At 53.4% G+C, this 13039-nt stretch overlaps 1 protein-coding gene across 1 annotated transcript in view; it reads left to right on the top strand.

Annotated features, from left to right (window-relative positions):
* Nucleotides 1–10631: 10631 nt before the first annotated feature.
* FAM234B (family with sequence similarity 234 member B) overlaps nt 10632–13039 on the top strand; it is a gene marked incomplete in the record, with an annotated part of 274001 nt that continues 271593 nt past the window's right edge. The window contains 1 exon segment of the mRNA XM_073592718.1: nt 10632–10776. Within this exon segment, the coding sequence (XP_073448819.1) occupies nt 10740–10776 (37 nt within the window).

Raw genomic sequence — 13039 nt, 5'->3', positions numbered from 1 at the left:
ACCTCATGTGAGAGGGGCTCCGCTGGGGACACCTGATGTGAGGGGGGCTCCGCTGAGGACTCCTGATGTGAGGGGGGCTCCACTGGGGACTCCTGATGTGAGGGGGGGCTCCACTGGGGACACCTGATGTGAGGGGGGGCTCCGCTGTGGACACCTGATGTGAGGGAGGGCTCCGCTGGGGACACCTGATGTGAGGGGGGCTCCGCTGTGGACACCTGATGTGAGGGAGGGCTTCGCTGGGGACACCTGATGTGAGGGGGGGCTCCGCTGGGGACACCTGATGTGAGGGGGGCTCCGCTGGGGACACCTGATGTGAAGGGGGCTCTGCTGGGGACTCCTGATGTGAGGGGGGCTCTGCTGGGGACTCCTGATGTGAAGGGGGGCTCCGCTGGGGACTCCTGATGTGAGGAGGGGCTCCGCTGGGGACACCTGATGTGAGGGGGGCTCCGCTGGGGACTCCTGATGTGAGGGGGGCTTCGCTGGGGACTCCTGATGTGAGGGGGGCTCCAATGGGGACTCCTGGTGTGAGGGGGGCTCTGCTGGGGACTCCTGGAGTGAGGGGGGCTCTGCTGGGGACTCCTGGTGTGAGGGGGGCTCTGCTGGAGACTCCTGGTGTGAGGGGGGGCTCCGCTGGGGACTCCTGATGTGAGGGGGGGCTCCGCTGGGGACACCTCATGTGAGAGGGGCTCCGCTGGGGACACCTGATGTGAGGGGGGCTCCGCTGAGGACTCCTGATGTGAGGGGGGCTCCACTGGGGACTCCTGATGTGAGGGGGGGCTCCACTGGGGACACCTGATGTGAGGGGGGGCTCCGCTGTGGACACCTGATGTGAGGGAGGGCTCCGCTGGGGACACCTGATGTGAGGGGGGCTCCGCTGTGGACACCTGATGTGAGGGAGGGCTTCGCTGGGGACACCTGATGTGAGGGGGGGCTCTGCTGGGGACACCTGATGTGAGGGGGGCTCCGCTGGGGACACCTGATGTGAAGGGGGCTCTGCTGGGGACTCCTGATGTGAGGGGGGCTCTGCTGGGGACTCCTGATGTGAAGGGGGGCTCCGCTGGGGACTCCTGATGTGAGGAGGGGCTCCGCTGGGGACACCTGATGTGAGGGGGGCTCCGCTGGGGACTCCTGATGTGAGGGGGGCTTCGCTGGGGACTCCTGATGTGAGGGGGGCTCCAATGGGGACTCCTGGTGTGAGGGGGGCTCTGCTGGGGACTCCTGGAGTGAGGGGGGCTCTGCTGGGGACTCCTGGTGTGAGGGGGGCTCTGCTGGAGACTCCTGGTGTGAGGGGGGGCTCCGCTGGGGAATCCTGGTGTGAGGGGGGGCTCCGCTGGGGACTCCTGGTGTGAGAGGGGGCTCCGCTGGGAACATCTGATGTAAGGGGGGGCTCCGCTGGGGACTCCTGGTGTGAGGGGGACTCCACTGGGGACTCCTGATGTGAGGGGGGCTCCGCTGGGGACTCCTGATGTGAGGGATGGCTCCGCTGGGGACTCCTGATGTGAGAGGGGCTCCGCTGGAGACTCCTGATGTGAGGGGGGTCCGCAGGGGACTCCTGATGTGAGGAGGGGCTCCGCTGGAGACTCCTGATGTGAGTGGGGCTCCGCTGGGGACTCCTGATGTGAGGGGGGCTCCGCTGGGGACTTCTGGTATGAGGGGGGGGCTCCGCTGGGGACTCCTGATGTGAGGGGGGCTCCGCTGGGGACACCTGATGTGAGGGGGGCTCCGCTGGGGACACCTGATGTGAGGGGGGGCTCCGCTGAGGACTCCTGATGTGAGGGGGGCTCCACTGGGGACTCCTGATGTAAGGGGGGCTCCACTGGGGACACCTGATGTGAGGGGGGGCTCCGCTGTGGACACTTGATGTGAGGGAGGGCTCCGCTGGGGACACCTGATGTGAGAGGGGGCTCCGCTGGGGACATCTGATGTGAGGGGGGGCTCCGCTGGGGACACCTGATGTGAGGGGGGCTCCGCTGGGGACTCCTGATGTGAGGGGGGCTCCTGATGTGAGGGGGGGCTCCGCTGGGGACTTCTGGTGTGAGGGGGGCTCCGCTGGGGACTCCTGGTGTGAGGGGGGCTCCGCTGGGGACTCCTGGTGTGAGGGGGGCTCCGCTGGGGACTCCTGATGTGAGGGGGGCTCCGCTAGGGACACCTGATGTGAGGGGGGCTCCGCTGGGGACACCTGATGTGAGGGGGGCTCCGCTGAGGACTCCTGATGTGAGGGGGGCTCCACTGGGGACTCCTGATGTGAGGGGGGGCTCCACTGGGGACACCTAATGTGAGGGGGGGCTCCGCTGTGGACACCTGATGTGAGGGAGGGCTCCGCTGGGGACACCTGATGTGAGGGGGGGCTCCGCTGTGGACACCTGATGTGAGGGAGGGCTTCGCTGGGGACACCTGATGTGAGGGGGGGCTCCGCTGGGGACACCTGATGTGAAGGGGGCTCCGCTGGGGACTCCTGATGTGAGGGGGGCTCCGCTGGGGACTCCTGATGTGAGGGGGGGCTCCGCTAGCAACCCCTGATGTGAGGGGGGCTCTGCTGGGGACTCCTGATGTGAGGTGGGCTCCGCTGGGGACACCTGATGTGAGTGGGGCTCCGCTGGGGACTCCTGATGTGAGGGGGGGCTCCACTGGGGACACCTAATGTGAGGGGGGGCTCCGCTGTGGACACCTGATGTGAGGGAGGGCTCCGCTGTGGACACCTGATGTGAGGGAGGGCTTCGCTGGGGACACCTGATGTGAGGGGGGGCTCCGCTGGGGACACCTGATGTGAGGGGGGCTCCGCTGGGGACACCTGATGTGAAGGGGGCTCCGCTGGGGACTCCTGATGTGAGGGGGGCTCCGCTGGGGACTCCTGATGTGAGGGGGGGCTCCGCTAGGAACTCCTGATGTGAGGGGGGGCTCTGCTGGGGACTCCTGATGTGAGGTGGGCTCCGCTGGGGACACCTGATGTGAGTGGGGCTCCGCTGGGGACTCCTGATGTGAGGGGGGCTCCGCTGGGGACTCCTGATGTGAGGGGGGCTCCGCTGGGGACTCCTGATGTGAGGGGTGGCTCTGTTGGGGACTCCTGATGTGAGGGGGGCTCTGCTGGGGACTCCTGATGTGAAGGGGGGCTCCGCTGGGGACTCCTGATGTGAGGAGGGGCTCCGCTGGGGACACCTGATGTGAGGGGGGCTCCGCTGGGGACTCCTGATGTGAGGGGGGCTTCGCTGGGGACTCCTGATGTGAGGGGGGCTCTAATGGGGACTCCTGGTGTGAGGGGGGGCTCCGCTGGGGACTCCTGGTGTGAGGGGGGCTCTGCTGGGGACTCCTGGTGTGAGGGGGGGCTCTGCTGGAGACTCCTGGTGTGAGGGGGGCTCCGCTGGGGACTCCTGGTGTGAGGGGGGGCTCCGCTGGGGACTCCTGGTGTGAGAGGGGGCTCCGCTGGGAACATCTGATGTAAGGGGGGGCTCCGCTGGGGACTCCTGGTGTGAGGGGGACTCCACTGGGGACTCCTGATGTGAGGGGGGCTCCGCTGGGGACTCCTGATGTGAGGGATGGCTCCGCTGGGGACTCCTGATGTGAGAGGGGCTCCGCTGGGGACTCCTGATGTGAGGGGGGTCCGCAGGGGACTCCTGATGCGAGGAGGGGCTCCGCTGGAGACTCCTGATGTGAGTGGGGCTCCGCTGGGGACTCCTGATGTGAGGGGGGCTCCGCTGGGGACTTCTGGTATGAGGGGGGGTTCCGCTGGGGACTCTTGGTGTGAGGGGGGGCTCCGCTGGGGACTCCTGGTGTGAGGGGGGTTTCGCTGGGGACTCCTGGTGTGAGGGGGGGCTCCGCTGGGGACTCCTGGTGTGAGGGGGAGCTCCACTGGGTGCATCTGATGTAAGGGGGGGCTCCGCTGGGGACACCTGATGTAAGGGGGGCTCCGCTTGGGGCACCTGATGCAAGGACGGACTCTGCTGGGGGCTCCTGATGCAAGGACGGACTCTGCTGGGACATCTGACGCAAGGACGGATGGCTGGTGGCAGGCGACGTGGCAGGTGACACACTCAGGGATCCCACTGATTCAGCATTATGGTGAGTTGAATGATTTAATTTTATATTACAATGTAATAATAGAAATAATGCACTTCAACCATCCTGACACCATAACAACCACGGTTCCGGGATGATTGAAGTGCTAACACCAGGTGTTTGGAGTATCTTTATCTGCTGATTGTTAAACTTTGTAGAATACACATATTTCCATTGTTGTGTAGGATCTGGGGCTGCTGTCCCTCCATCCCTCTCCCCACTTTCCCTCTCCATCCCTCATTCATCTCAGACTCTAACCACACCCCCTTTGAGCCACGCCCATTTAAGACACGCCCACTATTTCACGTAAACTACGCCCATAGGCCGCAGCGGCATGCGGAGCGCGCCACATTTTTACTTTTCCCCTCTGTCACGCACACGAATGCATGCCCCGCCCCCAATTAAAACAAGACTTCGCCTACAGCCAAAAAAGTGTCCCTAAAAATTTTTTTTCAATGTTGGCAACCATGCTTGTGTGATATCTTCAGACAACCTCCATGAACGGAATGCTCCCACCACCTCATGCAATGCTCAAACATGCCTTGCACCCTGTGCAAACATTCCCTCCCAGGGATCGTCAGAGAATCAAAAGGTAGGTACTCCTTCCACTGTGCTGCTTCAAACTTTAAATCCACGACTACCAGTAAGTTCAGCAACACATGAAAAAAAACGAGAGAAAGTGCCTCCTATAGTGCAGTATCCAAGGGGTTAAAAATGAAACCACTCCACCCCAGCTAGCATTGAACTTACATTTAATGAAATTTTAAAAGCATTAAAAATGACATGACAGTAGTAGTAGTCCACTGCCAAGCTCCACCTCTACTAGTTTCACCACCTCTCACGTGGCTTCATCTGGAGGAATGACTCCAAATAAAGCCACGTGGGAATTGCCATGGAGTGGAGAATCATTGATTTTTTTCACCTCCAGCATTTTTGAGCTTCAAGCTTCAAGCAGATAATAGCTCAGGTGTGAATGCAGCCTTAGAGGCAGTTTGATTTTGGTGGCATTTTTTTTAAAGCAAAAAATTGCATTCAGGACTGAAGTTTACTGGCATTTGAAACGCCAAATGCTTGTAACAGCGTGCAAACGTGTCTAAAAGGTGGTAACTCTCATTTAGCTGCATTTCATATATAAGCGTTTTCAATGGTGATACATTTATGACCATTCACAATGTAAAAAAACGCTTCTAAACGCAAACGCAGCACAACGGACGTTTTTAACCGTTGGTCACTAGCTGTCAGGTTCCATGGTTCAGGAGAGGTTTCTAAACATCCTGTGTACATGAAGCCTAGGTGGGGTTTGTATTTAGGTCCAATCTTTTATTTCATTTTGCATACATGTTAACTGACAAATAAAGTTTGTAAAATACATTTTAGCCTGTTTGTTCTTCAGTGTCCTTGCTTTTCTCCAAAATAATTATTGAGGACGTAGTGCTTAACATACTGACCCTTCCCTCCAATTACACCAGGAATGCTGACAATTGTGACTAAAGGGAACATTGAGGCCTGGCAGACAGATACAAATTGCTGGACCAGTTGTACGAGGAAAGGAGAATGGCTTGGAGCATTAAAGTGTCACACCGACCGACCCTCCCCTACTGCTTTGCTATCTTGTAGTAAACTGGAATGACCTGAATTTTTGTCCAGTTTTGAATAACATGTCATAATTAAGAATAAACTGACTCAGTATCTGCCATCATATCACATCATAGTTTAAAGCTTCTAAGGGTACAATGTTGTCTTTTAACCACTTAACAACTGGCCCATAGCCAAATGAAGGCTACAGGGCGGTTGCTTAACTCTGGGAGGGCGTACAGTGACGTCCTCCCAGAATTCTGCTCACTCGCGCGCCCCCTAGGGCGCACACCCGAGAGCATCCGTGGACCCGGCGCATTGCGGCCGTTTACCATGTGATCACTCCGTCAATGTAAAAAAAACGGCGTTATCTCATGACGCCGGTTCCTCTCCTCCCCTCTCTGTACCGATCGGTACACTGTGAGGGGAGAGGGGGAGAGATCAGATGGCAGCAGCGCTGTGGGCTGGATCTGTAGTGCCCACAGCGCTGCTCAGTGACAACTGCCATCCATCCATTCTCAGCCATCCCTCATTGCTCTGCAATACCCTGCACTACTCTGCAATGCTGTGCAATACCCTGCACTACTCCGCAATGCTGTGCAATACCCCACAATACTGTGCAATACTCTGCAATACCCCACAATACTGTGCAATACTCTGCAATATCCCACAATACTATGCAATACTCTGCAATACCCCACAATACTGTGCATAACTCTGCAATACCCCGCAATACTCTGCAATAACCCACAATACTCTGCAATACCCCACAATACCCTGCAATACTCTGCAATACCCTGCAATACTCTGCATTACCCCACAATACTCTGCCATACCCTGCAATACTCGGTGATACTCAGCCATACTCGGCAATACCCTGCCATACTCTGCATTACCCCGCAATACTCTGCCATACCCAGCCATACTCTGCAATACTCGGTGATATTCAGCCATACCCTGCCATACTCTGCAATACCCCGCCATACTCTGCAATACCCCGCAATACTCTGCAATACCCCGCAATACTCTGCAATAGCCCGCAATACTCTGCCATACCCAGCCATACTCTGCAATACCCAGTCATACTCTGCCATACCCAGTCATACGCGGCGATACCCTGCAATACCCTGCCATACTCAGCCATACCCAGCCATGCTCAGCCATACTCGGCTGTACTCGGCCTCTGTATGTGGCCAGGCTGTGGAAGTTTCACACATGTGGTATCAGTGTACTCAGGAGGAGTAAGAGAATCTATTTTGGGGTGTCATTTTTGGTATGTACATGCTATGTGTTAGAAATATTGTATAAATGGACCAATTTTGTGTTAAAAAAAAAAAAGCGTTTTAACCACTTCCCGCCCACCGGCCGTCATTAGACGTCCTTGACTTTGTGCGGGGATATCTGAATAATGGGTGCAGCTACAGGCATCATTAAGATATCAGCTTTTTCAGCCAGCGATTCCCTACACCATAAGAATGATCATAGCGGTTGTTCCACTGCTTGATCATTCTTACGGGAGGCGAGAGGGGACGTCCCCCCTCCCGCCGCCCTCCAGTGCTTCTACTGACTCACTGCTACGATCGAAGCCAGGATCTTTTTTTTTTTTTTTATTTCAGGCTTCCCAGCCTAGAGGTGAGATGTGGGGTCTTAGTGACCCCACATCTCACTGTAAAGAGGACCTGTCATGCCATATTCCTATTACAAGGGATGTTTACATTCCTTGTAATAGGAAAAAAAGTGATCAAAAAAATTTTTTTTGGGAAAAAAGCATCAAACTAAAATAAACAATAAAAAACAAAAATTTTTAAAGCGCCTCTGTCCCCGTGTGATCGCATGCAGAAGCGAACGCATATGTAAGTCCCGCCCACATATGAAAACGGTGTTCAAACCACACATGTGAGGTATCGCTGCGATCGGTAGAGCGAGAGTAATAATTTTGGCCCTAGATCTCCTCTGTAACTCAAAACATGTAACCAGTAAAAAATTTTAAAGCGTCGCCTATGGGGATTTTTAAGTAGCGAAGTTTGGCGTCATTCCACAAGCGTGTGCAATTTTGAAAGGTGACATGTTGGATATCTATTTACTCGGCGTAACTTCATCTTTCACATTATGGAAAAACATTGGGCTAACTTTACTGTTTTGTTTTTTTTAAAGCACAAAACTGTTTTTTTTTTCCCAAAAAAAGCGTTCGAAAAATTGCTGCGCAAATACCGTGCAAGATAAAAAGTTGCAACAACCGCCATTGTATTCTCTAGGGTCTTTGCTAAAATAACATATATAATGTTTTGGGGTTATATATAATTTTCTAGCAAATAAATGATCATTTTTACATGTAGGAGAGAAATGTCAGAATTGGCCTGGGTGCTCCAGAAAGCCTGAAGGTGCTCCCTGCATGTTGGGCCTCTGTATGTGGCCACGCTGTGTAAAAGTCTCACACATGTGGTATCGCCATACTCTGGAGTAATAGCAGAATGTGTTTTGGGGTGTAATTTGTGGTATGCATATGCGGTGTGTGAGAAATAACCTGCTAATATGGCAATTTTGTGAAAAAAAAAAAAGAAAAAAAAAAAACTTGATTTTTGCAAAGAATTGTGGGAAAAAATGACAACTTTAAAAAACTCACCATGCATCTTTCTAAATACTTTGGAATGTCTTCTTTTCCAAAAAGTGGTCATTTGGGGGGTATTTGTACTTTTCTGGCATGTTAGGGTCTCAAAAAATTAGACAGGCCGTCAGTACTTCAGGTGTGATCAATTTTCAGATATTGGCGCCATAGCTTTTGGACTCTATAACTTTCACAAATACCAAATAATATCCACCGATTTGGGTTATTTTTACTAAAGATATGTAGCGGTATAAATTTTGGCCAAAATATATGAAGAAAAATTACTACTTTGCAAAATTTTATAACAGAAACAAAGAAAAATTCATTTTTTTACCGATTTTTCTGTCTTTTTTCTTTTATAGTGCAAGAAATAAAGAACCCAGTGGTGATTAAATACCACCAAAAGAAAGCTCTATTTGTGTGGAAAAAAAGGACAAAAATTTAATATGGGTACAGTGTTGCATGACTGAGTAATTGTCATTCAAAATGTGAGAGCACTGAAAGCTGAAAATTGGTCTGGTTATTAAGGGGGTTTAAAGTGGATGTAAAACCAATGTCATCCTTTCTAAACTACTGCCATAGGGGTTATCTATAAGGATATACATGCCTCCTGCAGGTATCTTTACCTGTCAAATGTCTCCCCTCTGTCTGTTATTAGACCCGAAAAACTGCATATTCTGTGGGTGGGTCTGTTATCTGGAGCTCGGTGGGTGGAGTCGTGATGTTAGACTCCCCGCCCACTTCTACACTCCCCTTGTCAATATGCATTTTCTCTGTGTATTTCTTACACTGAACTTCTGCTATGATCTCTAACATCCAGTGAAAAGACAGGAAAGTAACCACATGACTTCAGCATGCCAAATCTTAGGCTAGGGCACGAGATGTAAATCACCTGTCACTCACAGCAAGGGGGAGGATTTGATAAAGTTTTTCTCACTTTGTCAAGAATTGTCTCATTGAACAATAAAAGGGGATTGCTCAGAGATGGATTAACTCTGTGTGGCAAGACTGGGCTCAAATGATAGCAAATCTTATACTATACAGTATGATATATATATATAAAAAAAAAAATCGGGTTTACATCCAATTTAAGTGCCCAGTGGTCAAGAATAGTGTCACAATATATGAGATGTATAATACACATGGGCATTGTGTAACCTTCTGAACAGCTGAGTGTGAGAACAGCCACATTGATGCATCTTACACATAAGCAGTGAACGCCGCCTCACCCTCATCATCACACCTCATCATCATCATCACACCTCACCCTCATCATCATTTCACCCTCATCATCACACCTTGCCATTACACCTCACACTCACCATCACACCTCATCCTTATCATCACACTTCACCCTCATCATCACACTTCACCCTCATCATCACACCTTCTCACCCTCATCATCACACCACCTCACCCTTATCATCACACTTCACCCTCGTTATCACACTTCACCCTCATCATCACACCTCCTCACCCTCATCATCACACCACCTCACCCTCATCATCACACCACCTCACCCTCATCATCACACCTCCTCACCCTCATCATCACACCACCTCACCCTCATCATCACACCACCTCACCCTCATCATCACACCATCTCACCCTCATCATCACACCTCCTCACCCTCATCATCACAACTCCTCACCCTCTCATCATCACACCACCTCACCCTCATCATCACACCTCCTCACCCTCATCATCACACCACCTCACCCTTATCATCACACTTCACCCTCATCATCACACTTCACCCTCATCATGACACCTCCTCACCCTCATCATCACACCACCTCACCCTCATCATCACACCTCCTCACCCTCATCATCACACCTGACCTCACCCTCATCATCACACCACCTCACCCTCATCATCACACCTCCTCACCCTCATCATCACACCTCCTCACCCTCATCATCACACCTCCTCACCCTCATCATCACACCACCTCACCCTCATCATCACACCTCCTCACCCTCATCATCACACCTCCTCACCCTCATCATTACACCACCTCACCCTCATCATCACACCTCCTCACCCTCATCATCACACCTCCTCACCCTCATCATCACACCACCTCACCCTCATCGTCACACCACCTCACCCTCACACATCACACCTCCTCACCCTCATCATCACACCTCCCACCCTCATCACACCACCTCACCCTCACACATAACACCTCCTCAATACACCTGACCATCACACCTCACGGCACGGTGAGTCCACACGCAGCAGGCACCTGGGAGCTGCTGCGAGTGACTGGTCATGAACAGGTGATCATCAAAGGGTTAACTATTCCGAGCATTTAGTGAACTGCTGGTCATGAAGAGGTTAATCCTCCCCCATCAGTGAGTGTGTGTCCAGCAGGTGCACCGTGAAGAGAGATAACATCCCATATCGGGATCACTACTACCACGTGACTCACTCTGCACTAGCCCCGCCTCCCTCGCTCAGTCACGTGACTGTGACATCACCATACATCCCAGGGTCTAGTATGGCTACGGTGCTGTCCAGGGCTCTGAAGCTGCCAGGTGAGGGGTGTTGGCTGTGTAATTGGGGGGCTGTCATTGTGTTGTTGGAAGAAGGGGGGTGCACTCACATTCCATTGCAGTGTATTCAGAGATAGATTGCTCTGTGTTGGGCATGTATTGTGTACTATTGGGGGAAGGTTACAGTAATGGAGGGGAGAACAAACTCTGCACCAGTTTACATGTGATATGTCTATGACTGGTGTAATGGGGGAGATTTGTCTATGACTGGTGTAATGGGGGGGGGGGGGGGGGGAGATGTGTCTATGACTGGTGTAATGGGGGGGGGGGAGATGTGTCTATGACTGGTGTAATGGGGGGGGGGGGGAGATGTGTCTATGACTGGTGTAATGGGGGGGGGAGATGTGTCTATGACTGGTGTAATGGGGGGGGAGATGTGTCTATGACTGGTGTAATGGATGGGGGGGGGGGGAGATGTGTCTATGACTGGTGTAATGGATGGGGGGGGGGGGGGGAGATGTGTCTATGACTGGTGTAATGGATGGGGGGGGGGGGGAGATGTGTCTATGACTGGTGTAATGGATGGGGGGGGGGGAGATGTGTCTATGACTGGTGTAATGGATGGGGGGGGGGAGATGTGTCTATGACTGGTGTAATGGATGGGGGGGGGGGAGATGTGTCTATGACTGGTGTAATGGATGGGGGGGGGGAGATGTGTCTATGACTGGTGTAATGGATGGGGGGGGGAGATGTGTCTATGACTGGTGTAATGGATGGGGGGGGGAGATGTGTCTATGACTGGTGTAATGGATGGGGGGGGGGATGTGTCTATGACTGGTGTAATGGATGGGGGGGGGGATGTGTCTATGACTGGTGTAATGGATGGGGGGGGGGGAGATGTGTCTATGACTGGTGTAATGGATGGGGGGGGGAGATGTGTCTATGACTGGTGTAATGGATGGGGGGGGGGAGATGTGTCTATGACTGGTGTAATGGATGGGGGGGGGGAGATGTGTCTATGACTGGTGTAATGGATGGGGGGGGGGAGATGTGTCTATGACTGGTGTAATGGATGGGGGGGGGGGAGATGTGTCTATGACTGGTGTAATGGATGGGGGGGGGGAGATGTGTCTATGACTGGTGTAATGGATGGGGGGGGGGAGATGTGTCTATGACTGGTGTAATGGATGGGGGGGGGGAGATGTGTCTATGACTGGTGTAATGGATGGGGGGGGGGAGATGTGTATGACTGGTGTAATGGGGGGGGGGGAGACATGTGTCTATGACTGGTGTAATGGGGGGGGGGAGACATGTGTCTATGACTGGTGTAATGGGGGGGGGGGAGATGTGTCTATGACTGGTGTAATGTGTAATGGGGGGGATAGAGATGTGTCTATGACTGGTGTAATGGGGGGGATGTCTATGACTGGTGTAAGGGGGGGGATGTCTATGACTGGTGTAAGGGGGGGGGATGTCTATGACTGGTGTAAGGGGGGGGGGATGTCTATGACTGGTGTAAGGGGGGGGGGATGTCTATGACTGGTGTAAGGGGGGGGGGGGATGTCTATGACTGGTGTAAGGGGGGGGGGATGTCTATGACTGGTGTAAGGGGGGGGGATGTCTATGACTGGTGTAAGGGGGGGGGATGTCTATGACTGGTGTAAGGGGGGGGATGTCTATGACTGGTGTAAGGGGGGGGGGGGGATGTCTATGACTGGTGTAAGGGGGGGGGGATGTCTATGACTGTGTAAGGGGGGGGGATGTCTATGACTGGTGTAAGGGGGGGGGGATGTCTATGACTGGTGTAAGGGGGGGGGATGTCTATGACTGGTGTAATGGGGGGAGATGTCTATGACTGGTGTAATGGGGGGAGATGTCTATGACTGGTGTAATGGGGGGAGATGTCTATGACTGGTGTAATGGGGGGAGATGTCTATGACTGGTGTAATGGGGGGGGGGAGATGTCCTATGACTGGTGTAATGGGGGGGGGGAGATGTCTATGACTGGTGTAATGGGGGGGGGGGAGATGTCTATGACTGGTTGTAATGGGGGGGGGGAGATGTCTATGACTGGTGTAATGGGGGGGGGGGAGATGTCTATGACTGGTGTAATGGGGGGGGGGAGATGTCTATGACTGGTGTAATGGGGGGGGGAGATGTGTCTATGACTGGTGTAATGGGGGGGGGGGAGATGTGTCTATGACTGGTGTAATGGGGGGGGGAGATGTCTATGACTGGTGTAATGGGGGGGGAAGATGTCTATGACTGGTGTAATGGGGGGGGGAGATGTCTATGACTGTGTCGT

This window comes from Aquarana catesbeiana, linkage group LG07 (genome assembly GCF_042186555.1).
Source record: "Aquarana catesbeiana isolate 2022-GZ linkage group LG07, ASM4218655v1, whole genome shotgun sequence".
Lineage (NCBI taxonomy): Eukaryota > Metazoa > Chordata > Amphibia > Anura > Ranidae > Aquarana > Aquarana catesbeiana.
Note: the sequence above shows the minus strand (reverse complement) of the source record. Positions and strands in the feature narration are given on the sequence as shown.